General features: G+C 36.5%; 2 protein-coding genes across 2 annotated transcripts in view; one reads left to right on the top strand and one right to left on the bottom strand.

Annotated features, from left to right (window-relative positions):
- The first annotated feature begins 1,972 nt into the window (after nt 1-1,972).
- On the top strand, nt 1,973-12,455 carry LOC113071770 (integrin alpha-V-like). Its single transcript, XM_026245072.1, has 10 exons — nt 1,973-2,443; nt 3,281-3,417; nt 5,486-5,577; nt 6,006-6,120; nt 6,390-6,451; nt 7,399-7,444; nt 8,996-9,118; nt 10,918-10,962; nt 12,257-12,300; nt 12,411-12,455. Exons 1-10 carry the CDS (start codon nt 2,277-2,279, stop codon nt 12,453-12,455), a joined length of 876 nt encoding a protein of 291 aa, XP_026100857.1. The 5' UTR covers nt 1,973-2,276.
- An 853-nt stretch (nt 12,456-13,308) lies between these two features.
- Nucleotides 13,309-27,251, bottom strand: part of LOC113071769 (netrin-G2-like) — a 56,025-nt gene continuing 42,082 nt past the window's right edge. The window contains exons 6-8 of the mRNA XM_026245071.1: nt 17,376-17,543; nt 14,828-14,962; nt 13,309-13,580 (exon numbers count right to left, since the gene is read on the bottom strand). Of these exons, the coding sequence (XP_026100856.1) occupies nt 13,309-13,580; nt 14,828-14,962; nt 17,376-17,543 (575 nt within the window). The remainder of the gene's footprint in view (nt 13,581-14,827; nt 14,963-17,375; nt 17,544-27,251) is intronic.

Raw genomic sequence — 27,251 nt, 5'->3', positions numbered from 1 at the left:
GTGAACAAACCATTCTTGTTCTCTTCCTAGCACTGACTCATACCATTTGCAACTGCTTTGGGGGCTTTTTTCCTGCCTCCAAAGTCTTTAATTGATTGGTCCAACTGTATGAATGTGACTGACTGAATAGGGGTCATGTGATTTATTCAATAAGGGAGTCAATTTTGATAGAAAATTACTCCAAGTACTCTGGAAAGTTATTGGCCTTGAAGAAAAGGAAAAAAGGCGAGAGAAACTGGCTAGAGCAGGATATTCATCCAGTTTCACCTCTGTATTCACTTCTGACGGTGATGCTGTGCTTTGACCAGAGGGTGGCAGTAAAGCTTGTGCTCTTTTATCCTCTGGTTGCTGTTTTACTGTGTCCTGGTTCTTCAAGACTCTTTTCATGCTGTCATCTGTTAAATGACACTCATCTCATGGTTTCCAGTGAGAGTTCCCAAAAGTTCCCTTTTGGACGTGGCTCATGCTTATAACGGTAATCTTGGGGGATAGACTCATTTAAAATAATATATGGGTTTTATACAGGTTTCTGTCAAACAGAGCACATCTAGGTTATGATCTGTGATCATATCATTTACAAAAGCACTTTTGTAGAAAAGGATTTAATACTCATTAAGCCAAGCTTTATAATTTGTATATCTGTATTATATCTGTTTTTTTATTTGTTGAACATTAATTAAATTGTTACACTCAAAGGTTTGCCCAAACTTGTTCAGTTGTCTATAAAACCTATGCTATTCTGCGGGCAGCACTTCGATATCCAGCCATTGAGTGACGACAGTCTGCCATGTATCTCATCACCACAGTAAGCAGGGAGGGGAACATACAACCTGCTATTGAATAAAAACAGATAATAACACTCATGTGGCTTTCTGGTTTTCAAAATTTCTATTTACAAAACATTTCATTTTCCAATAAATGCTGTTATTTTGAACTTTCTGCTCTTCTGGAAAAAATAAATAATCGAAATCCTCAAAAATATTCATCATTGTAAATGTAAATGTTTATCAAACACCAAATCAGCATATTCAAATGATTTTTCAAGGATCATGTGACACTGAAGATTGGAGTAATGACTGCTAAAATTCAGCTTTCAGTCACCGAAATTAAAACATTAAAAAATATATAATGTATTCTATCAATAACGTTAATTTATACTATTTTAGTATTTCAATAAATTATTGTTTTTTTTACTGTGTGGTTTATTATGGAAGTGTGTTTGTGTTCATGGTCTCAAAACCCCATTTGACCACACACATGACTGGTCAACTCTAAAACAAAGTGACTTAGTTCCCTAGAGAGTGAGAATTTTGTTTATGTTCCAATTTTCAGTTTCCTCAGGCGTTTTACTAACACTGCATAAAACACCAGTTGTTCCATATACATTTGAATTGACAGCATGTTAAGGGTTGAAAGTAAGCCTCTTTACTTTAAGGCAAGCCAGACATAAAAATCACTAAATGTCTTTATGCAGAATCTCTGAGGGATCCCAGGGGGATTTACAGACTGCATTCTTGGAGAAATACTTGACCAGTGTGTTTAACGTCATGAATCAAAGACAAGCCCATACTTGAATAACATTTCCTCCAACTGCCTTCTACCTTGTAGATAACGTGGCTCGGTTATTTTTTAATTTTGTAATATGCAATGGCAGATATATTTTATTTATTTGACTTCAATTATATTCAGTACATTACGTGAAATTTAAGTCTAAATAAACAAATCCACTTTTTTGTTTATTATTGACTGAACTAAATGCAGATTAAATCTTATGTGCCTTTCTTAACACAAGGTGGCGCTGTTTCAATAGTTCTACATAACTCAAAAGGCTTTAATTAAACAACGAATTATTTTTGTCTGGGATCATTTAAAGTGTTCACCAGTTCACTAATGCCCATTTAAGTCATTCAGGGGATGCCCGCTGGTAAAAGCTGCGGAAGTTTCCCGTGACGTCACAGCAGGCTGGGTTATTTTCATTTCCTGTACAGTGGGACAAACCCCCGGCTCCATCCCAGCAGGACTACATCAGTCCTCTGTCCTACTTTTAGATTTTGGCTTCAATTTTACAGGTTGGGCTGGAAACGGATGCGTTTTATTGCAGCGGCCCGCCTGCGGTAATGTAACGGACATCTCGGCTGGATGTTCGTGTGAGTGTCGAGGGGTTTGTGTTGTTATGGAGTGCGGAGTCAGTGGAGATCATACGTGCTGCTGATCCAGACGTCCACCCACTAACACCGCGATCTCCATCTGCTCTCATACCTTCAGAGATACAAAACATGGGTAAACAAATCATCTGCTGCTGGATTTGGGCTCTAGTGGCTCTTTTCTACTTCCAACAAGCACTTTCTTTTAATCTAGATAGTAACAAACCAACAGTTTTTGCTGGACCTCCTGGAAGTTACTTTGGATTTTCTGTGGCTTTCTTCAATCCTGACAACAAACAGTGAGTATAGATGTAGTTGTATTTGTAAACTGTCGGTAAACTTGTTTGGATATCATACGTGCCTGCTGCATTTTTGCTTAAATATGCTTGGCTGTTCTGAAATATACGTTATTAACAAATGTAACACTGTTGAAAAATTTGTTGTGAAATTGTTTTAAACTTTGGGAAGTTGTAGTAAAAGTAGGACTGTTATGTGAAGCAAATAAAATATTTATATTTTTAGTTTCAGTCGTTTTATTTTGAATTGTTTTAAAATGAAATATTCATTTTAATTTTACATTTTTATGATTTAATTAAACACTAGTTTTTCATCAACTCACTAACCCACTGCATTTCTTTCATTACACTAGTTTGGCCTTGACATAATATGTTGTTGATAACACACACACACACACAAATAATAATAATAATTTTATATATATATATTACAATTAGTTATTATTTAATTATTATTAATTATTATTATATTAATTTAATCTAAAAATATAAAAATCTAAATTATGTGAAGTAAAATAGCAATATTTAACTTATTAACCATATGTATAATTACTATAATAATCAACATTATAATAAGTATTATTGTTTAGGTTTATATTTTTATGATAATAACAACTATTATTATCATCAAAATACTAACACAATGCACATGACAATCACATTTGATTAATCGTGCAGCCCTAATTGATAGTATTACATTATAAATGTTCGATTTATCAATTTAAGATGGTATATGCTATATTATTGTGTTTTAGTGTCTTTACAAAAGCATTTTTAAATATCATTGTGTTTTAGTGTGTGTACCAGAGCATTAAAACACATTCAACCCTGTGATTTCAGATTAAACATACTAGTTGGTGCACCCAGGGCAAACACATCTGATCAAACCCCATCAACAGTCACTGAGAGGGGTGCTGTCTTCAGCTGTCCCTGGCACAAAAGTGGCTCATGCACCCAGATTGAGTTTGATAGCACTGGTAAGACGCAGCTCTTTTCATGCATCAGTGTAGTCATTGCTTCACCATGCTATTATTTAAAGCTTTTTCTGTCTGTCTGTTGTTTCTTATTGCATGCCTAGTGGAAGAGGTTGGGTTTGTCAGACTTATTAAAGGACCTTCTGAGTAGCCTGTGACTTTTGAATGATTTACAATTAGTCAAGCGATCAAAATCAACAAGAGTGCAAAGATATGCAAGTGCTATAGATTTAGTGGGTCATATATATCAGCTTTGCTCTAAATATTTTCAGTAGGTGGGCAGTAATTAATAGGAGAGGGAGCTTTGCAATGATCAGCAATTTTTTTTTTTTTTTGGGTCATTCACAAAATTTATGTGCTGGCCTACTAACTAGTTTGCAGATACAAAGTCTTCACAATTATAGCACTTAGTTCAGCCTTACATTGGCACCAGCCAATTTTTTTTTTTTTTTTTTTTTTGTGCCAGGACTCATTGGCATTCAGTGATGTTTATAGACTAGTCTGGCCTGGATTGCTAGAAGAGGAAGTACCAGACAAAGAAATCTGTTGGATTAACTCAGTAGCTTAGAGTTCTCACCAACAACTGAACTACTCCTCTCTGTGCACTTTTCCGTTTTCCCTTAACCCTTAAACAAATTATTGGAGGAACAATTATTTATTTATTAATTAATTAATTTATTTATTTATTTTTACAAACAAAGAAACGGTATGAAGTTTTGAAGAAGAAAAACTAAAAACTTTTTTTTTTCTTGTAAAACCTACTGCAATAATTTTTGAAAACTTTGAAAAATAACTTTTAAAGTGCAGTTATTTAATAAATACTTTGTCTTTCTTTCTTTCTTTCTTTCTTTCTTTCTTTCTTTCTTTCTTTCTTTCGTTATTTTGAATTGCTGTTAACTAATAATTAGTTGATTGCCAAGCTATAAATATCTATTCTCATTTTTGGGTGAACTGTTCTTTAAGTGTCTGAAAACTTTTTGGAGCCAGCATATTTTCCACGGACTTTCAAGATACTTATATATATATATATATATATATATATATATATATATATATATATATATATATATATATATATATATATATATATATATATATATATGTATATGTGTTTTTTTTCCCCGTACAATTACTGCAGTGGAGTAGTGTTTATATTTGTTACTTAACAACCACTATTGCATGAAAGAAGCGTAAACCTTCTTCTGTTAAGTAACTGCCAAAACTGTTTCCCCCTGACATGTTTTTACTGTGAATGACGTGACACTCATTTTTCCTGTGCTGACTGTTTGAGGAGCTGGAACGTCTAGATTACAGAATGTCAGAAGGATGAGATGGGGAAACACTGTTTATACAACACTGATGCTGAGCTGTTACAGCATGGTTACACAACTGTATTTCCATGAACCTCTGTACCATCAACTCCACTTTTGTGTTGTTTGGCAATAATTAAGTGCTTAATTCTAGTGAAGCCTGAGTGTTGTTGACCAGCTGTTATGACTGTGTTGACCATGAGAGACACTGGGAAATTCCCAGCTCAGTAGCACAGACAGATAAGCAGCTGGGACGTCCTGAGGCTGAGACTTTGGCTGAGATGAACCAAGGCCGCAGGGAGGGAATATCTGGTTGGCTTGCGTGTGTGTGTGTGTGTGTTATGGATCACCGCAGTACTAGGAAAAACCTTCAACTGCAAAGTATTGTAGGTAATGTTTGCAGATGCATTAATTTTGATTCCTAGAGCAAATATTATAGAACTTAAAAATTATTTGATGATTAGAATGATGTCAGAACAACATTTGAATGAACAAATCACTGACTTTTGTTTTGCAGAAGCTCTGAAAAAAAAACTTTAATTCTCCATATTCTACAAATCATCCATTACTTGTGTGCTCATTTATATTATGTTAATTTGATTATGATTTTTACTATGAGATTTTAGTGATGGGAAGAGCAGTGCAGTCCACTACAAAGGAAACGGCGACTGTCTGATGAATCAAATTAACTGACCTAATGTTTCCTTCCCTTTATATCTCCTCCTTTCCCATTCTCCCTTGACCTGTCGTTCCTATCACAGATGACAGGAAGAATTCCAATGGACAGCAAATGGAGTTTAAGTCAAATCAATGGTTTGGGGCCACTGTGCGTTCCACTGGGGACCATATTCTGGTGAGTCTGTCTGTGGAGGCTGTGGAAGTTGCTCTGAAATGAGATTGTACACAGCTCAAAAACATTCTTCTGCAACAGATCACATTTGTGCTTTAGAGACAGTAAACATATTTTAGTAGCAAAGCAGTCTGAATTCCTAGATTAAAGTCAGCATGTCAAATTAGAATTATTTAGTCTTTATTGTAACATTGTAAGAAACTGTTGCCACTTTTATTTTATAATACTTTAATGTTGTCTTTCAGTGCTGATATGGCACAAAAAATAAATTAGTTTTTAAGTAAGTTGCAAAAATATATGTCAGCAGATATTTTCTGACATGCAGTTTAGAAGAACTGGGTTTGAGACGGTACTCGGCACAACTGATTTACAGAAAGAAGATGATTACTACTTATGTACTGATCTGCACATACTTTTGTTTTTTTCTTCAGGCATGTGCTCCTCTTTACCAGTGGAGCACGTATGGATTCTCAGAGAGAGAGCCTGTCGGGACATGTTTCCTGAAGAAAGGCAATAACATTGTGGAATATTCACCTTGCCGCTCTAGTATGTACACGATCACAGCTCTATACCTCTGGCTGCTCATGCCCTTATTGGGTCATAACTTGTAGACTCTTATAGAAATTCCTAACTAAGATTCATGGGACATCATACTTGTATATCATCTCCATGGTTTTCAAAACATGTCTTTAATAAGTTCTCACCTGACAATGTGCCAGTTATCTGTTTGCCTTCAATTTTCTAACATTTCCTTCAAGTTGAGACTTCTTTAAAATGACTTCTGCTTGTTGTGAATATTTTTTTTTTTCCATCAGGCTCAAACTCACCTGAGGGGCAAGGATTTTGTCAAGCAGGTTTCAGTGCTGACTTTGTGAAGGTATTATACGTTTCACAGAAATCTGATCAAAAACATTAGGACATGTTATGCCTCGTTTTCATTACATCAAAATGTAAAAAAAAAAAAAATGTTTATGAAATTTTTTACTTATTGAGTGTGCTCTTTCTTTATTGGTTTAGTTATTTAGATACTTATAGATACAATGTCTTTCAGTTTATAACAATAGTTTATCCAAAAATAATCTTGTCAGGGATATTTAGAACAAGGGTCTCTAGATGACATTAAAACACTGGGTTTATGGATTATAATGAAGCCCCCAAAAACAAAATCATTGTAAATTTAAATCTTTACCAATCCTTGCCCCTGTCCTTCATACCAGGTTTTACCCATTTGTCAACACGTTTTTAATCACTTAAAATATAATAAACATTTAGTATGATCACCTTTACTTTTATATATTGTAATAAAAACGGGTTAGAATAAGTATGTCGATTCATTTTTACATAAGTATATCTGTGTGACGAGTGGGGCGGGGCCGAGAGATGTGGGAACGAGCGAGGCCGGTAGAGTGATTGGGAAATCCGCGACACCTGCGCCCCACCGCCGGTCTCGAGTCCCACAGAAGAGATGGAAGGATATAAAACTGGAGTGACGATAGTGGGACTCGAGACCGGCGGTGGGGCGCAGGTGTCGCGGATTTCCCAATCACTCTACCGGCCTCGCTTGTTCCCACATCTCTCGGCCCCGCCCCACTCATCACAATCTGTTATGCTGAAAGATGATGGAACATAATTTCACCCATATTTTGACAATACATTTTTTTACAAAAGTTATTTGATACATTTATGTAGATATTTGTGTTGATATGCTTTTTATGTATATAAATTTGGTGCCGTTTAGTCTTGGACTCATATATAGATGTTATTGCCTATTCTTGCCCAGACTTGTTCTAAATGTACCAAAACGTGGTTTTATGTCTCCTTCAGAAGAATCGGGTTGTTATTGGAGGACCAGGAAGCTTTTACTGGCAAGGTAAACCGATTTATTTTATTATCCCTCTGTGAATTTGACACTGAAAAGCATAATTGGAAAAAGGGACACAAAAATGTGCTCTTTCAGGATTTTTTGTGATTCAGAGAATGTGTGCTGTGTCTTCAGATACAGCCTTCACACAAAACAAGCCAGTGAATGTTTGCACAACATTGGCAGTGTGTTTAAATTTGTGAATGTGTCTTTGCCCCCGCCTGTCAGAGAAGTGTTGCTCGGAGGAGAGGGAGCTATGTTTTTGAGTCAATAAATAATGCAGAATTATATGTTGTCTCCTTCAGTGAAGATGCGCCTGATGTTTGGTTGAATTTCTTTGTGTTGCGTTGCGTGATGTTGAGATGGTTGTTTAATGAAATGCAGCTCTGTTATGACCTCATAGGGCTGGGTCATGGTAGGAACCGTGCCCAGAAAAGGCATTTAATGTCTTAACGCATTCTTCATGAAATTCATGACCTGCAGTGATCAGTTTAAAGTTTCAGTTTAAAAGCTTTCTAATAGCCCTTTTTTTAAACGGTGTTTAGTTTAGTTTTTCTGCGGAGTCTCTCTTTCCTGGTGGTATGATAATTATACACCCTGCTGAGAGAAAAATGCTTTCAGAAAAGTGAATGTGATTGATTGTAACTGAAGGAAACCTTGGTTGGTTTCGAGGTCCTTATTTTGACCCGTTCACAATTTTAAATCAATTTATTTCTCATTAAATTAATTATTTTGCTACAGAAAGGGGACAGATCTGAGGGACGATTGGGAATTGCACTGATTAGTCATTTTTAGCAGCACATTTAAATGAACAGACTGAAGGAATTGATTCATTGAAATGTCAAAGTGGCTTAACCTAACCTTGGATAGACTTGAAATCAGTCTTGATTTTGGGGTGTTTCCATTTGTTAATGAATTCCTACATCATTGTTAAGCCTCATTAACTAAATGATTTTTTTTTATTTACAAAAGTGACGGATGTCTGGGAACTTTACTGATTGCTCAAATTAATTAAATGAACTTATTTGTATTTATTTCTGAAATGTTAACAGCTTGTCTAGTGGTACATTTAAATGAACAGACTGAAGGAGCTGCTGAAATAAATTAGACTTAAGTAAGAGAACATTTGAAGGGAGTGTGTTTGATCACTGCATCAGCTCGCTCTGTTTTGTTAAATCTCTTCCTGTAAAAAAAAATAGCTTTCTGCTGAAAAAGCTACACTGTTTAAAAAAAAAAAAAACTAAGCTCCTGTTACACTATACTGAAAAAGGAAGATGGTAGCATCACAACATTTAATTTACTCCCTAACAGTGATGTCAAGACTAGTCTAGATTAGTCTAGTTAAGATTAAAGACCATAAGAGCAACTAAGGGCCTGACTGTTTAGAATACTTTTTGTTAAGCATGTTTTTACTTGTAACGTGTACATGTCTGCATACATTGACACTGCATCTTTCTGGTTTGTCACTTTACATGCAAGTTGAAGAAATCTCTGTTACCTGCACACTTCATTTCATATGCGTGTTTCATATTTGTTTATAACAGTTTTTTCTCTTTCTAGGTCAGCTGATCTCAGATGACATCACCGAGGTCATCAGCAAATACAATAAGGAGTTTTTTACTCCTTACAGTAACCAGTTATCAACCAAGTCAGCCAGGGCTGAGTATGATGACAGTTATTTGGGTAAGCCTGTTTGCGTATTTTGTTTTGTTGTCTCTTAAAGCTGTAATTTGGTTGTGTGGTGTTGCACTGTTACCTGGAAATGAGCAGGAGAGCTCAGTGTAATATTGGGTTACATACAGTGCCCTCCATAAGTGTTGGAACAGTAAAGACAAAATTGTTCTGTTTGCTGTGGAGTCAAGAAATCTGTAAATATGATCAAATATGAATATAAGACAAAACTACAGAATGCCACATTTTATTATTGGGTGATTCAACACAAAGATGTTTTACCAGCTAAGAAGAAGTAGTTTCATCTCCCTATCTGATGTGAGCATAAGTATTGGAGCAGTTGCCTCAGAGGTCTTTCTAAGTGTTCAGCTGTGTCCTGTTGCATTAATCCTTCAGATATTAAAAGCAGGGAATGTGTCTTATCAGTTTTGTCCATTGCTTCTGCATTCTAAGTCTTGCATTTGACGATGACACACATAACAGGAAGAGGACGGGGAAGCCGACTCTGAAAGATAAGCAAGCAATTTGGATGCTAAAAAAAAAGAGGATGTCAATTAGAACTATAGGAAAAAACAAAGGGCATGGAGAAATCAAGAGTTTGGAAACTACCGGCAACATCAGCAACCAATGATGACCTGATTGGTTGAGAAAAACAACAGTAGTTGATGACAGACAAATCATAAAAGCTGTGAAAATAAACCCTAAAATACATGCCTGTAAAATCACCAACAATCTCCAGAAAGTTTGGGAGATGCTCTGTCAATCTACAGCCTGCAGGAGAATTTGACACCGAATTACAGAATCTACACAGCAAGATGCAAACCTCTGATCAGCACCAAAAATAGATATGCAAGATTCTTCACAAATGTGAGTCAGTAGAGTTTTGGGGTTGATGGACCGATGAGACAAAGATGAACCTTTATTTAAGTGATTGGAAAGCAAAAGTGTGGAGAGAAAAAAGGGACCTGCTAATGATCCTAAACATACAGCCTCATCTGTAAAGCTTGGTGGAGGTGGAGTCATGGCATGGGCATGCATGTCTGTCTCTAGAGCAGGACCTCTTCATTTTAATGATGACTTGATGTATGATGGCAGTAGCATCATCTTGGCTACCAATATTCAAGAAAATGCCACCAAACACAATAGAAAGCACTTCATATTGGATCAGGACAATGACCCAAAACACCCTGCCAGTTCAGTCAAGGACTTTTATCAGGGCAAAGAAATGTAAAGTCTTAGATTGCCCAAATAAATCTCCAGATTTAAATCCGATTGAACATTAATTTCACCAGCTGAAAAGGAGACTAAATACTGAAACTCCCCAAAACAAGCAACAGTTGGAATTGGCTGCATTAAAGGCTGGAGAAAAGTATTTCAAAGCATAAGACCAAGAGTCCGCTGATGTCTATGGGTTTCAGACTCACTGCTCTGATTGCATGCAAGGGATCTGCAACTAATTATTAGCTTTAATCTTTTACATCTGCCTTAAATTCAACTGTTCCAACACTTATGCTCATATCAAATAGTGAACTCTAAAAGAGCTGTCCTTTTTATTTGGTAAAACATGTGTGTCAAAAGACCTAATAATAAAGTGCAACATTCTGTAGTTTTGTCACATATTCAGTTTTTAATCATATTTGCAAATGTCTTGACCACAGCAGAGAAAGCAAATTTGTCTTTACTGTTCCAAAACGTATGGAGGGCACTGCATGTATTCAATGTGTGGGTGTTTTGAGCTGATAAGAATGTACAAAATTATACAATCGCTAGTGCAATGCAGATGTTTATTTCATCCTTCGATTCGGTTTCAGGTTACTCTGTGGCCATTGGTGATTTTAACGATGATGGGGAAGATGGTAAGATATTTAATCATTTTGATATGTTTTTTTTTTTTTTTTTTTTGGAAATGATCAGTAGTTTAGGATTAATTAGTGTTCCTGTAGCTCAATTAGTAGAGCATTGCACTATCAAGTGAAAGGTTGGGGGTTCGATTCCCTGGGAACACATGATAGGTAAAAGTTACATGATAGGAAAAAAATGAATGCACTGAATGCACTGTAAGTCGCTTTGGATAAAAGCGCCTGCTAAATGCATACATTTAATTTAAATTTAATTTTAATAGTAATCGCTTTTTCTTGAGCACCAGATATATTATAATCGTTTCTGAAGGATCATGTGACAATGAAGACTAAAGAAAAAAAAATCAGCTATGAATCAGAGGAATAAAATACCTTTTATAATAGATTTGAATAGAAAAAGTTATTTTAATTGGTAATATTTCACAATATTATTGTATTTTAAATAAAATAAATGCAGATAAAAAAAAAACAAAACAAAAAAAACATAAAATCCTATAGACTCCAAATGTTTGAATGATTGACAAGTTATGGGTGGCTGACCTTTACTTATCTGCTCAAAAAAAAAAAAAAACACTATAGAATTGCAAACTACAGTAGTGCATCGTGGGAATTCTTTAGATCTGTTTTTTTTTTTCTCAATTGAGATTAGAAAGCATCTCTGCTGAATGAAAGCATTAGCTGGGTTTCCATCACCCTGCTTTTAATGCTCATTTTAAAATATTGCATCATAATAGAGAGATGGAAATGCTGCATTTCAATTAAAAATTACTTAATTCGCAAAAAAGTTTTTACGCTTGATTGGGGTGATTTTTGACTTGTGCAAGAAAGGGTTAACTTGAATAATGGGAGATGGAAATGTATTTTGCAAATAAATTCCTCCAAGTGCATTAAAATGTCATGTGACTTTGCGCTATGGGACGGTAAATGCTGACTAACCAGCAGACTGATCTTATTCCACAGAATTGTTAAACAACTGGTTTCCAAATAGCAGCATCCAGCTCTGAAAGCAAAAAGCACATTCATTGTGTTTCGTCTGCTCATTCAGAGGTGCAAGTAATTTATTATATAAAAAAATTATTATATTCAGTAGCTTCTCCTTCTTTTCTTAGTGTTGTATAGTGCCAGTTTATAAGGAAGTGACCACTTTTTTACTCATTGGATGGAAACGCTGCTTGTTTGCAAATGTTTTGTGCGATATTCCAATTTTTTGCATAAGTTAAATTCGCAACTTTGGATGGAAACCAGGCTATTGTTGTGTCCAACTGATTTCTAATTCTTCCTGCCTCCCTAGATTACGTCACAGGAGTTCCTAGAGGGGAGAAGGCTCTTGGTTATGTGAGTTTCATACTATTTTGTGTCAGGAATCTGATGAGAACCCATTTAAAATGATGCAACCCGGCTTGAAACAGCTTGCATGAATCTCTGTCTTGGTTTTGTCTTATTAGGTCAACATTTTCAATGGGAGAAACATGGAGAAGTGTGCATGTTAAACCGTTAGCTAAAGCTGTGCATGTTATAAACCGTTTATGCTTCATTTGTAATGATATGGATGGAGAAATATTCCAAATATAATAGAGATGCACTCTGCTGGATCAAATAGTTTTACCATGGTGTGAATACCATATGAACTGCAATAAAGGCTGCAATGTCTTTACAATGGTAACATTTACTCAACAAAAATAACCATTTCTACAAAAAAATATCGAAATAATCGAAATATACAATACTTCATATTTCCTTTCAGATAGACCAATATATGTATATTTGTTCAGTGTGACAATTTAAAACCTCTTTCTACATTCCATAAACGTAATTTCAAACACAAGCTAGAGACGTTCATTCTTCATACAAGCGGGACAGCAATTAAACATCTTTTCCAATGGTTTTCATTTACTTGTTACAACCTCAATAGAAATAAGATGCAAGAACAATGCAGCAATGAAATGTAAAAACAAGTCTTCAAGAGAAGAATAACTTGGCATAAGTAGGCTTCCGTGATATCGACTGTTTGTTGTATGTAAAACAAGCTGGCTAAATGCAGTGCTTGTACCTCAGTGAGCTTCAAAACTACAGAGAAATGTAGAAATGCAAAGGAAAGGAAAACACATCTATATATTTTCTCCACTTTCTTTAGAGTGAGTTGAAACTGAACTTAAGTTCTTTTGAATCTGTTTTTGGTATAAAAGTTCAGGCGATCAGTGATGCTAGTAGACAAGCAATAAACTGCTGGTCTCATGAAGGCGTTCTGACCTCAGCGCAGCCACCGTCATTTCCAAAAAAGATTTCGGCACCGTGAGGCTGGGCCTGTATGGGTTCAGGCCACTCTCTCTCCGTTCGCAGGGATCAGCCCTTTGGCCTGCGTAGACTAGAATTGATATCAGAACTAAGATGGGTTTCTAGGCGGCTGGCTTTAAGCAGGCTGTTGGCTAGAAGGCAGAGCAGCAGCGTCAGTGTGCTGAGGTAGCAGGCTGATGCGCCATCGCACCCTTTCTCACCCTGGCAGCGTGGCTGCTCGCACAAAACACCCCTAAAGCTGGGTGGACACATGCACTTCTGGTTCTGGATACAGGAGCCACCGTTCTGACACAGGAGGAACTCGTCATCGCACACGTTTGCTAGGAGTAAAAGAAGGACAGAGAGGAGATTCTCATTAAGGATGATACATATCTAAACTTACATGTCTGTAAACATAAAGATAGATCATGTTTTAAGGGATTGTTCAGTTGTCTTAAAGTTATAATCTAGCTGTACCTGTAATGTAGGTAGTCATTTAGCAGATATAGTTTATAGTGACTTGAGGTGTTCACATTGACCGTTAACTGGAAAGGATTCATTTTCAGTGACTAAGTGGCCAAAGGTTCTTTGTGTGTGTGTGTGTGTGTGTGTGTGTGTGTGTGTGTGTGTGTGTAAACTTGTGGGCCAGAAAACCTTACCTTTTAAATGTTTCAGTAAAATGTAAAAAAAAAATAAAAAAAAAAATTGTTATATTAATATTATTTCTGAAAACAGTTCCGCTGCTTTTGTTGTTGTTGTTGAAACCATGATGTATTTATATTTCATGATTCTTTGATGTATAGAAAGCTCAAAAGAACGTGTGTGTGTGTGTTTTATGTCGCCATCAAATATTTAATAATGAGATGTTTATTATTAGAAATGAATGAAACCACACTTCACAGAAAGCTGAATTGGTATTTATAAACCAGTTAAAACTTTTAGAAGTTTATGCCATGCTTGCATGAAAACCAGGTCTAATTAGAGCAGAGATGATTATGATGGTAGGGATCTGTGAATTATCATAATTTGGGTCAAATACTAGACTTGTCCTGGTCCCGCAGTAAAGATAGAAATCTACAGACCTCCACCAATCTTTTGAAGACTGGGCGGTTCAACTCCATGTACACATCATTTTTAGATCATTTTGTATAAAGCTTTAAACAAAAAGAACTGGGAGCTGTCATAGTCACATGTATATTTGTAAACCGTAATTTCATCGGTAGTGGTGGGTTGTGATAAGCTAATGTAGGTTTTGGGCTGTTTTCTAGTCCTTTGCTGACAGTGTTTCATTATACAACCAGTTCTTTGCCAGGTTTGAACCTGCAACCACCTTCTTACCCTACCTCACTGTTTTCTCCACTGTCACCCCACCCACAACTATCTATAATCCACAACTTCTGCGACCAGCAGCCTGTTGTTGGTGGTACAACAGCAAAGACCTCTGTGAGAAACAATGTTGCTGAAATGTTTGAGTGAAATGACACCCATATGTTGTTCGTTCACAGCACTGTATTTGTTTTTTGAGTATCATCCATCACAGAATGACTAAGCCTATGTTTAATGCTTTTGTGAAGGAAGTGTGACTTACGCATGCATCCTTGCTTCCAGGTATATCCAGACAGGCAGTCCTCACACTTCTGGCCCGTGGTGCCCTCTCTACACTGGCAGAAGCCTGTGTCATTGCACCGGGCGTGTAGAGAGCCCAGCTGATTACAGTTACATTCTGTGTATAGAAAATTGTTGTTGACTTTTGCTGAAACCTTGAAAAGGAAGGTTATGTTCTTTTTCTTTCATTGAACTATGAAGACACTGTAACTTTCAGAACTTAAAGGGTTAGTTCGCCCAATTAGCAAAATTCTGGTTACATCGAATGATTCATTCGCGAACCAGATATGACAAACTGCTTTGTTTTGAACTGTCTTACAACAGACATGGAAGAGAAGACAATGCTGAATAAAGTCGTAGTTTTTTGCTACTTTTGGAACAAAATGTATTTTCGATGCTTCAAAAAATTCTAACCGACCCTCTGATGTCACATGGACTACTTTGATGATGTTTTTCTTACCTTTCTTGACATGGACAGTATACCGTACACACAGCTTCAATGGAGGGACTGAGAGCTCTCGGACTAAATCTAAAATATCTTAAACTGTGTTCCGAAGATAAATGGAGGTCTAACTGATTTGGAACGACATGAGGGTGAGTTATTAATGACATACTTTTCATTTTTGGGTGAACTATCCCTTTAAAACTCAAAAATAGCTTGTTTCATGCGTGCCAACAATACTGCTCTTCATATTCTTCAGAAGTATAGTTAGACAATGTTTTTTAAACTATGTTCCTGATGGGGCAGCAAAACTGTATTGTATTTGACAGGAAACCTGCAGCTCTTAAAAAAAGAATAGTTCAGCCAAAAAATGAAAATGTCATCTCATCCTCAGGCCATCCAAGATTTAGATGAGTTTTCTTCATCTGAACCGATTTGGAGAAATTCTGCATTACATCACTTGCTCACCAATGGTTCATCAGTACAAAAATCCACCCGTTTTCCTCCCAGATCAACGTCCTCCAACAAATTTCTTTAGAACTGTTTTGGACTGTTTTCACTTGTAAACTATGGTTGATCTGCACATATTTCTCTCCTGATCCAGACAAGATGACTTTTTCTCTGGAGAAAGCAATAATATTGATAGAGGACTTGTATTTTAGCCATTAGCTATTTTAGCCATACACGTCTGATGATATATTGGTGAGCAAGTGATATAATGCAAAATTTCTTCAAATTTGTTCCAAAGAAGAAAAAAAACTCATCTACATCCTGGATGGCCTGAGGGTTAGTAAATATTTTTGCACATTTTGCAAAAACTATTCCTTTAAGTAAAAGTGCACAACAGTGCCACACATATTAAAGAGTGTTTACATTAGTCTTAAAGCCATAGCAGCAAAAATGACCTGTATAATTTCGAGGGTCACAAAAATGTGATAAATGGTCATAAATGACTAACATTGTTAGTGGACCTGCAGGAAAAATAATGTTTAATATAAATAATATTAAAAAAAGATGTACAGTCTTTCAAAAATAACAGCCTTTTGCCTAAAGGCATATATTCACTGTGTTTGCAGGAAAAATTCACTTCTATGTTGTCAGTTTTATATGATCAGTGGTTGTTCATCAGTCAGGTTTTACTCTATGCACTCACAAGGGTATACTTTTTTTCGTCTGGGCAGCTGTCAGTCATAGCGCAGTGATTTATGTGTGTGTATTTGTCCAGTAGATGTCACTGTATCATTATCAAAGTGTTGTGACAGATTTCTGATTGTATTCCTCCTGCCAACCAATTTATAAAGTCAACATGAAATCCAAATTTATTCCATTTACTTTTTTTAAATACACATTCCTTGTCCTATAGTTAATGATTAATTTTATTCCAAAGAAAATATTTTGTCTTCATTATCAAAATTTCCAAATGCCTGTGAATGTGACATTCATTTGCTTGTCATCAAAAACCTCTCTTTTCAGTTTTACCATGTACCGTCTACTTTCATTCAAAAATTCTATTTAAAAACACATCCAATCCAATCCCATCCTACTGCACGTTTTTTTTTTGTTTAATATCCGTTATTACTTTGAAGTATTACATTACAGATGTAAAATGGGTTGCATGTGGCATTTCATGTTGACTTGAAGATCATGCATAAAAGAATACAAAGCTGCTTGTTTTAAATCTCATTTCCTTTACACTACTCTCATAGAGCATAATTATACAGATATTGATCAAGCTTTAACCTGGACAGTTGAAAATGCAAGTTGTTTAGTTTCCTAGATCTTAAATAAAATGAAGACGGGAGTCTAGGAGAAGATTTCTTGCGATTCTAATAGTAAAGGCTGTAAGATGAATGATGCATGATATTAGTATATTTAAATCCATACTTCTGTTGGACTTTAGTAGGTCAGAAATTGTCACATGTATGGCAAGGTGGTGGCAGACCAAATGTTGGAGCGTATTCACATGAGGAAAGATTTCTCAACCTTTCCAGTTCCATACGTATCATTTGGCCACAATTTCTGTGCAGCGTGGTGTGGGTGCGTCAGGGGAACAGTGAAACGGGTTGACGTGGAGTGATATCTGACTGACCTATGCAAACATTCTCATCGTCCAGCTCAGCGGAAGCATTCCGGAAGTATCCGAGGCGGCAGTGCTGACAGTTCTGCCCTCTAGTGTTGTGTTTGCAGCTCACACAAGTCACAATGTTGATGAAATCAATGTAACTGCAGCGATTTGAGTGACCGTTGCACTCACAGTCTGATGGAGAAAGAGTAGATAGGTGTTAGTCTGTGGGTCAGGGAATGAGGGAGAGGAAAGGGAAAAGACACAGGAAACTCATGAGAGGACATGGGCATGACATGTAGACACTATGAAGACTATAATCGAGGCTAAGACTATTTCGCCAGCTGTAAAGGCTGGCAGGTATATAACACTACCTAAAAAAAAAAATGGGATTGGATTACGATCATGTTAGCTCATTGATTTCCAGTCCAGCCTTACTGAGAAATCCTACCCTTAAAAAGGTTTGTCTCCGCTATGTCATCAGATGACTTATCGCTTTTATCAACTGTAAGTTTATGGAGAATTTCTGAGATCATTTTTTAAAAACTATTTTACAGATGTGGAATTTTACAGTACAAGTACAAGTACAGGCTGTCACCTTCATTCCAAAATAAACATGAATGAAGCTGTTACTTAAAAGTAAATTTGTTCTGTAATTGACAGTTATGTAAATGTCAGTATATTATACAAACTCTAGAACAGGGTTCCTCAAATCTTGCCCTGGAGGGCCAACGCAATGCGAGTTTAGGTCCAACCCTGATCAAACTCACCTACTGTACCTGTGATTTTGTAATGATCCTGAAGAAGACATTGATTAGTGTGCTCAGGTGTGTTTGATTAGAGTTAGAGCTAAACTCTGCAGGAAAGTGGATCTTGTGGGCCAGATTTGAGGATCAGTGCTCTAGAAACACCAATGTTATCAACTATATTTCTCTCAGCTCTTTCCTATTTTTTTGTTTTTGACTGTAACACACATTTGCCTCTATTTTGCAATTTTTCCATCGTTACTGTATCATTTAACAACTTCTTGGGAAATAGAAATGTTTTGCAGTGTCATGACTCAGTTCAGCCCACATATGAATAATAGCCAATCATTTTTACCACTTCATTAGCACTTTTTAATGAAAAATGACACTGCTCATGGAAATCTGCAGTTCATTCCTATGGGATGTACTGTAAAGCTTGTCTGAGTCAGCAACAGTAAACCACCAAGGCTTAGTGAAGGGTCAGCTGTGGGTCACTGTAGCCTAGATTTCTTTCCTTATTGTCTCTTATTTTTCATTCTCATTTATGCACTATTAGCTGTAAAACTTTAATTAGTTGGGTTACAATTTATGTTCCATTATTTTCCAGTACACGGGTTAAGGTTAAGTTTGGTAAATTTTAGGGGTAGGTTCAGGGTTACCACCTAGTTATTGGTTGCTCTTTATTTTACAGTACGTGTACTAACATGTACTTATAGTGTACTTACAGTGTATTTATCTAAGAAAGTTCATGTAATACAAGGAAACTACATGTGGTAGGGTTAGGTTTAGGGTTAGGTTCAGGGTTAGTACCCAGTTATTACATAGTTATTGTAATTACTATAATAAGTACATAGTATGTACACGAGGAACAGGACTGTAAAATAAAGTGCTACCTAGTTATTTATAATAATAAGTGCATAGGAAGTACATGTGGAAAATAAAGTGTTGTCATTATTTGTTTATTCGAAATAATTTTATTTAAAATATTTTTTTTCTAAGTTTAACATGCATATGTTAACCAAGTAATAATAGTTCTTCTCTGGGGCTATTAACTATAGTTTAACTAGTTTAACTTTTGTTCCCAATTACGGTTATACATTGTTTTATTTATACAGTGAACAAATATTACATTATACCATAGAATGTTTTGTCTGTAGATAGAGTTTTGCTGACAGTGTATTCTTATTTGGCCTGCACACACTAATAATTATATTTGGCTTGTTAGTAAGGCTGAATGTTAAATTAAATTTTTCGTATTTTTTGGACGCTGTTACATAACAGTAATTTAGACATCCCCAAACAGACTGACTAAACAGTAGAGAGTCATTAGTATGAGTGAACAAATCCACCTGTAGGCCTTAATTAACATAGTTTTAAATGGACATTAATATAACACTGATAATGAGCTGCTGTTTAAAGTTGTGTTTGAGAAGCTGATCTTTTAGATTCTTTGCTGTTTGGACACTTGGGGCTTTGAATAATTGATATGATGTTTTAAAGATGCTGGCGACGTGGGGTCCAGCTGTGTCACAGTCAGCTAAGCAGGGGATGGGGGGGTGAGAGCAGCTAATTAAATATAAATGCTCAATTACTCCCCAGATTGGTGAAGGGATGGAGCGGTGTTTCACAAACGATCTTGCATCTTCAGCAGACAGCTGCCAAACACTCGACAAGTGAAAATGCAAAGTAGCTAGTTTCTAGAAGAGGATGTTTTTGATTATACAGCCTGGGGGAGATCCTTCTGTTTTCTAGCAAACACAATACATCATGAGCGGCTTACCTTATGAGACAAAGCAAAAAACAAAACGTGTGAGCACAAAGAAAAGAGAGAGACAAGAAAGGGCGACATGGAAGAGAGGAAATGAATAACATTTAGGAAGCAATTTTTCCACAGTTTCCATATTAGTGTCTGTCCATATTCCGAAAAACTGAAATCAAAACTGAATTGTGCTTTGATGAGCATTGCCTACAGGAGCGCTAATTCATATAAATACATCATTCACATAAAATGTCATTGAAACCCACGCCTTTTTGCTATCTTGATTTAAAGCATCGCCTTACCTTGAAATCTGATGTATGCAATTCTTGACAACTGTGTTTTTGGCCCCCCAGGGATCAAAATCCTCGCAACAACTTCAGAATAAAAGCAACGTTATTAACTATGTTGCCTGTTTGTTGGTTAACACGACTGCACTACTGGGACAAATCACTCAATGTGGAAAATCACTGTGAGGGGCCGAAAACTAGATCCACTGGAATGATGCTACTGTTATTTAGGAAAACTGATACTGTGAACAAAACTAGAGGAAACTAGGGTTTCGAGTTTCTTTCTTGTGGATCTAATGGCAGCTAAACCATTCAATACACTACAAGCTGTAAATGTTCTTCACTAACAGATGCTCCATCTCATCCAAAGCACCATTACTTGAAAATACAATGCAGTCAAGCAGAAATGCATTTTCAGACCACAGTCATTTAAAACATTGTGTGAGATGAGTCCAATATCTGTTTGAGTCATTTCACTATCATTTCACTATGCACGGTACACACACTCAACTACAGCTGTATACCTTTTTTCTCATAGTCTTTCTTTTCATAATCTTTTTCTTTCTTTTTTTCCTTCTCTTTCTTTTCCTCTTTGGCTTCCCTGCTCTCTCCGGTTTTCCCAGCCTGGTTATTCTTCTTAGTGTCACCAGATACTGTTTACACCAGAGAGAACGTGAGTGTTTGAAGAAGAACACGTCACATCACTTTATTTTCCAGTTCATTTTATTCATTGTTCAGATGTGATACATTATTTGTTTTATGCTGACATAGTGGTTAATATTTAAGGAGACTGTTTCAAACATTTTTTCATGGAATGTACAAAGGTCTGTTCATTAATGGTTTAATTGCAAGAGAATCTAATGAAGGCTTGAACCAAATTAGGTCCTGATTCATTTTCTGAATCTGTTATTTTTTTCTGAATCCGTATTGTTTATTCACATATTTTCTGTGTTCCACAAAAGAGAGTACGGTAAGTCATACAGGTTTGGAACGACATAAGGGTGAATAAATGGTGACAAAATTTTTATTTACTATTTCTTTAAGAGAGGCAGGCCTCTTGCTTACTGTTCTGAAGGCAATTTGGGTTGGGTGACAAAAACATCAACAGATTACACCTCCAAAATTCACTTTTAAAGTGTATCATTGTGTTATTTGCACTTTAGCAAGGATTATACTTGTCAGAAAATTCTGATGTCACATTTGCTGTGGGTACCTGGGGCTCCTGCATTTTTATCTTTCTTCTCCAAGTTTGTTACAGTTTTTTCCTCCTTGGACACAGCTAGAGGAACTTCACTGTTTTCTCCTGCTTCAGATGGAGGTTTACTGTCAGGAGCATCTTTATCTTTCTTCTCCAAGTCGGTTGCTGTTTTTTTCCTCCTTGGACTCAGCTAAAGGAACTTCACTGTTTTCTCCTGCTTCAGATGGAGGTTTACTGTCAGGAGCATCTTTATCTTTCTTCTCCAAGTCGGTTGCTGTTTTTTCCTCCTTGGACTCAGCTAAAGGAACTTCACTGTTTTCTCCTGCTTCAGATGGAGGTTTACTGTCAGGAGCATCTTTATCTTTCTTCTCCATATTTGTTGCAGTTTTTTCCTCCTCTGTCTCAACAAGAGGAACTTGACTCTTCTCGACTAATTCGAAAGGAGGTTTATTGTCAGTCTCAGCATCAGTTTGAGGACCAGCATCAGTAAATGTTTCAGCACCTGTTATGACAATTTGATCACCATCACCTGGACCTTCTGAAGCTGGTTTGACTTCATCAGACACATTGGTTGATTCTGCCTCACCTGGACCTTCAGGAGCAACAGTAGTAGCCGCATTTAAATCTGAGGTTACTGGGGCAAAAGAAGCAATCTCTGGAGAAACTGTAAGTATCGCTGGAGCATCTGTTACTGCTGCGATGGCATCAGTTGCAGGTGCATCACCATCAGATGCAGGAGTTAGAGGAACATCAGATGCTGGGGAAATCAAATCAATGTCTGGAGGGAGTGCATCAACTGTTTTAATCGCAGCATCAGTTGAGGACACAACTGTGCTTGTAAAAATGGTACTTCCGGTAACCACTGCACCCGCTTCCACTGGAGATCTATCAGAAACCATTGAAACTGCATCAACAGCAATAGAGGTTGGCAGTTGAATTGTGCTAGCTGATACTGAATATGTTGTTTCAGAAGTTGCCATGGTTGCAGAAGGTGTTGTTGCCACGGTTGCAGAAGATATTGCTTGGGTGTCCATATTAAGTGTTGTTGCAGTGCCATCAGAGGATGAGGCAGATGAATCCGTAACCTCGGGAAAAACAGAGAGTGGACTGCTTGTAGCAAAGCCAGTAGTTGCTGTCATGGTGTCGGTTGCTGTGGTGGCCACATCAGGTATCACATCTGGTGCTGTGGAAACTGTAATCGTGTACAGAGCATAAAGAGTCAGATATCTAAACCGTTCTGTCAAGAGCAGTTTAGATGCTTATGAATACCATTGGTGCCCTTTGGGTTACATATTGTACATAATAGATGTTACTGCAGCGTTTCAACCTTTGGACATTTCCAGTATGGCGGAAACGGGATACACAAGATCTGATAGAATCACTTCCCCCGTTCATGCCCCCCGTCCAACCCTTCAAGGACAGGACTCGTTGCATTTTCCTGTTATGGTTTCATGTATCTATCTCTCTCTCCATAGGTTCAATAAATTGTCCTTTTTTTGGTCTTCCTTACCATGACCTGGTCTCTTTTCTCTTTTTAAATATTTAGCAGGTGTTCATTCAATAGCTATTCAAAAATAGATCTGAAAGAATTGAGCTCCATGTGCTCTCCAAAGTGATTGTGTTTCACAATAACAGAGTATTTAATGATTTATCTCCTGAGGCCGGGTCTTGCCATTTTCATAGCTATAGCTTCAATACCAATAGGTTTGAAAAGCGAATGCTACACACACCTGGTGTGATAGGTGAGGTGGTGGCATATTGATTTGAATACACAAACCAAGTGAACAAATCTTCACAGTTGACAAAACTGAACACCTGTTATCTACAGTAGCATATCTGATTGGAAAATCAGCCTGCTTTGTAAGAGAAATGCACTGCTTGTAAATGAGCATATACTCATTGCAATAAATATATTAGCGATATCAAAATTTTCATTATACAAATACTTTACAAATATATTTTTATATTAGAAAGTAACTTTTTAAAAAGGAATTACACTCATATTGTTTATTATATTATCATACGAGCTGTAAAGTTGTCTTAATCATCCTTTTTTAGTTACTTCAGTATTATGGCTTTTAAAACTGGGCATTTTAATGTTGAGGTAAAAACTGAATGGAAAAAGTAAAAATTACTTTCATTAGTAATCAACAATGTTACAGGTGCTGAGCTTTTGTTCTATTTGTATTAAATCCTAAAACATTTTTAAGTCTGTAAAATTTTACTATCAGTAATTATTTTTTTATTTTTTTTACAGCTGTAAGCCCCGTTTAAATTGGTAATGGGTTTTAAAGCATCAGTGTGGCATCATCAAAATGCTACAAGTCTTCAATGCTTGATTCAAGAAGACCTAGTTTAAGGAGCTGCCACATGGTATGTCACTTGGCACCCTGGCCTATATATATTAATGAGTGATTTAGGACAGCAGTAATCATGTTTAATCTCCACAACCAGCTATACCTCAGATCAGAATATAGAGCACCACTACTGACATCAATCATGAGTGGAATTAGAGTGGAATGTGATTCCATGCATGCACTGCAATCCTCAAGGTCTCCTGTATGGTAAGGGAGAGCGAAGAAACTGGAGGGAATTTACGAAGTAGTGTAGTTCACTTGCTATTGGCCTTGTTTACTTGCCTGTGATGACTGTGTTGTACCTGATATGTGTGCGGTGTTGTACCTGATATGAATTATATTAATATTTGTGCATAATTTTTTACAGTGATGCTTTTACAGTGCTGCACTATTTTGCTGTAGCCTAGTGAATGATATGCAAGTTTAGAGCATATCTGAAAGGGTTTAGGGTTTAGTAAGTTTGATATTGTCTCGCTTGGTCCTGTCTGAAATGCTTTGTGTAGAGAAGGGTTTTTTTTTGTTTATGTGTTTTACCAGGTATAAAATTGTAATCATCCCATGAAGAGAACCCTGGACTTGTAGCATAGTGTAGCATTATAAAATGAAGTCACACAAATTCAGATGTTCTAGGCTCTTCTGAAAGCTGGTAAGATTCAAAGTGCCTTCTAATAGAATAACTGTAATCTATGCATTCTCACAACCAAGAGGGCAAGAGAACAAACTCAATGTAGGACTTTAAACATGCTCCCTGTTGAATATTTCACCTCTCAATTATTAACACAAGTGAGACCGAATAAATGAAGAATGTCTAACCTAAATAGATGGACACATGTTTGCATATATTACAGCTCATTTCAAGGTTGAAATGTTTTTGCGAACAGAGTTCCGATGGATTTGCTTTACTTAAATATCGCAACTTTAATACTAGAAGACATTTAGAGAAAAAAGTTTGTTTGAATGTTATTGTCTTGTGCAAACTTGTCACAAAACTGTGATTGTGCATGTACAGGAAGTTCTCTTACCTGGCTGGTCAGGTGCTGTGGGTACGACTGTGCGTGTTGGACCAGACGGAGATGGCATTGTAGTTAAAGACGAGGTGTCTGTCTGGCTCGAGATTGTAGCATCTGGCATTGTGGGCAGAAAGCTTGTCACAAGTAGCACTTGGGACAGTAAGATTACAGTGTTGAGTCGAGAGCCGAGAGAGTAAGTAAAGAGGGCCAGCTACCTCCTACTGTTCACACTTTTATTTTTAATTTTAGCTTTAGAAAGCAAACTTGTACTTATGCAAAATAACACAAAGTTACAAGTGGGTACATCTAGCTACATTCGGTTGTATAAAATAGAAGTTGAATCACTTCGGGGGTTTTTTTTTTTTGGTAAGAACTGTTTTCTAGTTTTAATGTATTGAAATCTTTTTTTTTAGATGCTATTACTGATTTTATTATTGTACATTATTACATGTTTTTCCATGACTAGTATGAAATCAACCACAAAGCTAAAATCGTGTACCACAGACAGGCAATGCACTATGGTCCATCTACTACTAAACAGAAATGAAAAGGAACTTAAAAGTCAACATGAAATAGAAATCAGCCCTATTTATTTTCCCAGTACAAGGTACTGATATTATTGTAATTCAGACGTTTGCCAGGTCCACTTTCACAATCCAATTAATTCCCGACCAAGTTCCTACATTCTCATCCCACTAAATATCCTGTTTCCTTCAGAATTGCATCATATTATGTAAGTAAAATGCATTGTGAATAGCATTTCATGTTGACTTTCATGCAAAACGGTGCTAAAAGCACGTCCATCAAACAAGGTTTCATAAATCAAGTCTGTACCCACCAGCTAAACTACTTTAAGATTCTAATCTAGTCTCTGCCTGTGTCACCTGGTGTACTGCTGAGTGATCCAGGGATCTCTGAGCTGCCTGTAGGGTCAGGAGGAGAAGTCGATGTGTCACTGGAGATGGCCGTATCTAGTCAGCAGATAGAACGATAAGCTCGCCAGTGCAGGGATCAAAGACCACAACCACATCAGAGCCTAAATCAGCCTGATCTCAGCTATTTGCTGACCACAAATAAAGGGCACCGCTAAAGACACTTTGCTGCAGCCCACAGCAATAAAGGGAACCAGCACTAAAGAAACACTCAGATGAGCATGATTTTGATGAGGTATGGATTTACAAATAATGTCAGTCATAAAACATGTCATTATACAGCAGACGATAACAATGTGGTATGTCCATCATGGTCAAGATGATCTAATTTGTATCATAGGTTTTTGTATGTACAGTTTACACATACATTTTTATACATACATTTATTGGTATATATCAATGCTGGATATTCACCTCGGCATGCTCATTTGAACATTACCTTTGCCAATTTAAAAGTTATTCTTAAAAAAAATAAATAATAATAATATATATATATATATATATATATATATATATATATATTTATTCATTCATTTTAATATTAATTTATTTAACACTTAATCTCTTGCAGTTAAGTGTATGTAGAGTATATGTTTATTATTGTATTTTGTTATTTTGTATTATATATTTACAAGTGTTTTATATGTGTGCGTGTGTGTGTCTATTTATTTTATATATAAATATAAGATAAAGAAATAAAAATACACACACACACACACACACACACACACACACACATATTTATAAAACCCGAAAAATGTACACATGCTAAAATCAGATGTTAGGTTTGAATACTGAGATCATGTTGTCATGGTGGTATCCAAACTCCTGTGTTTTACCATAGTACTTTGGATGAATGTGTGTATATACTAACTTGTGTATGAACTCGTGTGCACAAACACATTGAAAAAAAGAAAAAAAAACTACCCTACTTAAGGTCAAATATGCTCCTCAGTGCTGGGCCAATGTTAATCATCTCTGTCTATGCCAGAATTCACAGTACTGTACATCAAAAATGAAACGTGGCATTTGGCGTCTCATGCATGTTAGCTTGTTTGCTGTTGTCTGGCTGTCACAATAAGAGCAAGTGTCTTCCCTTTGGAAGAGGAATGACCATGTCAGCTCACACTGCGCTGGTGCTGATAGGAGCTTTGGGATTCAGCGTGGGCAGCCCACAGTGAGCACCGTAGCAGGCCGATACTTCCTGCTCTCAGGCATGCTGATGTTTTATTAAGGTTGCGTCCCTCCCCAGTGTTTCATAATTAAAGCATGGCTGAAGTCACTGTTCCCTAATTCCATGGGCTTATTGTTTTTATATGGTTCGCTAATGAAAAACGGCCAGTATTACCGATAGATGTTTTATTTAGTGTTATGTCAAAGTGTCATGGATTAAAATAATTTATGTCTCAGTCTCTCTCTGTAATAATTCAGTGAGAGATTCACACAGGGGTTTGTGTTCTTTGAGATCAGTGTTGCATTTGTATAATTATATAAACTGGTTTATATAGAATGACCTATCATGGAAAATAAGATTTTACTTTCTCTTTTGAAATAAGAGAGTTTGATGTACTATGTAATCTTTAATACCCTAATGCAATGTAAAACTTCCTTCCA

Source organism: Carassius auratus, unplaced genomic scaffold, assembly GCF_003368295.1.
Source record: "Carassius auratus strain Wakin unplaced genomic scaffold, ASM336829v1 scaf_tig00008058, whole genome shotgun sequence".
NCBI lineage: Eukaryota > Metazoa > Chordata > Actinopteri > Cypriniformes > Cyprinidae > Carassius > Carassius auratus.
Note: the sequence above shows the minus strand (reverse complement) of the source record. Positions and strands in the feature narration are given on the sequence as shown.

Coding starts and splice junctions, on each gene's coding strand:
- LOC113071770 (XM_026245072.1), top strand. CDS start 2,277: ATGGGTAAACAAATCATCTGCTGCTGGATTTGGGCTCTAGTGGCTCTT. Junction 5,578..6,005: donor CCACTGGGGACCATATTCTG/GTGAGTCTGTCT, acceptor TTTTTTCTTCAG/GCATGTGCTCCTCTTTACCA. Junction 10,963..12,256: donor TAACGATGATGGGGAAGATG/GTAAGATATTTA, acceptor CTGCCTCCCTAG/ATTACGTCACAGGAGTTCCT.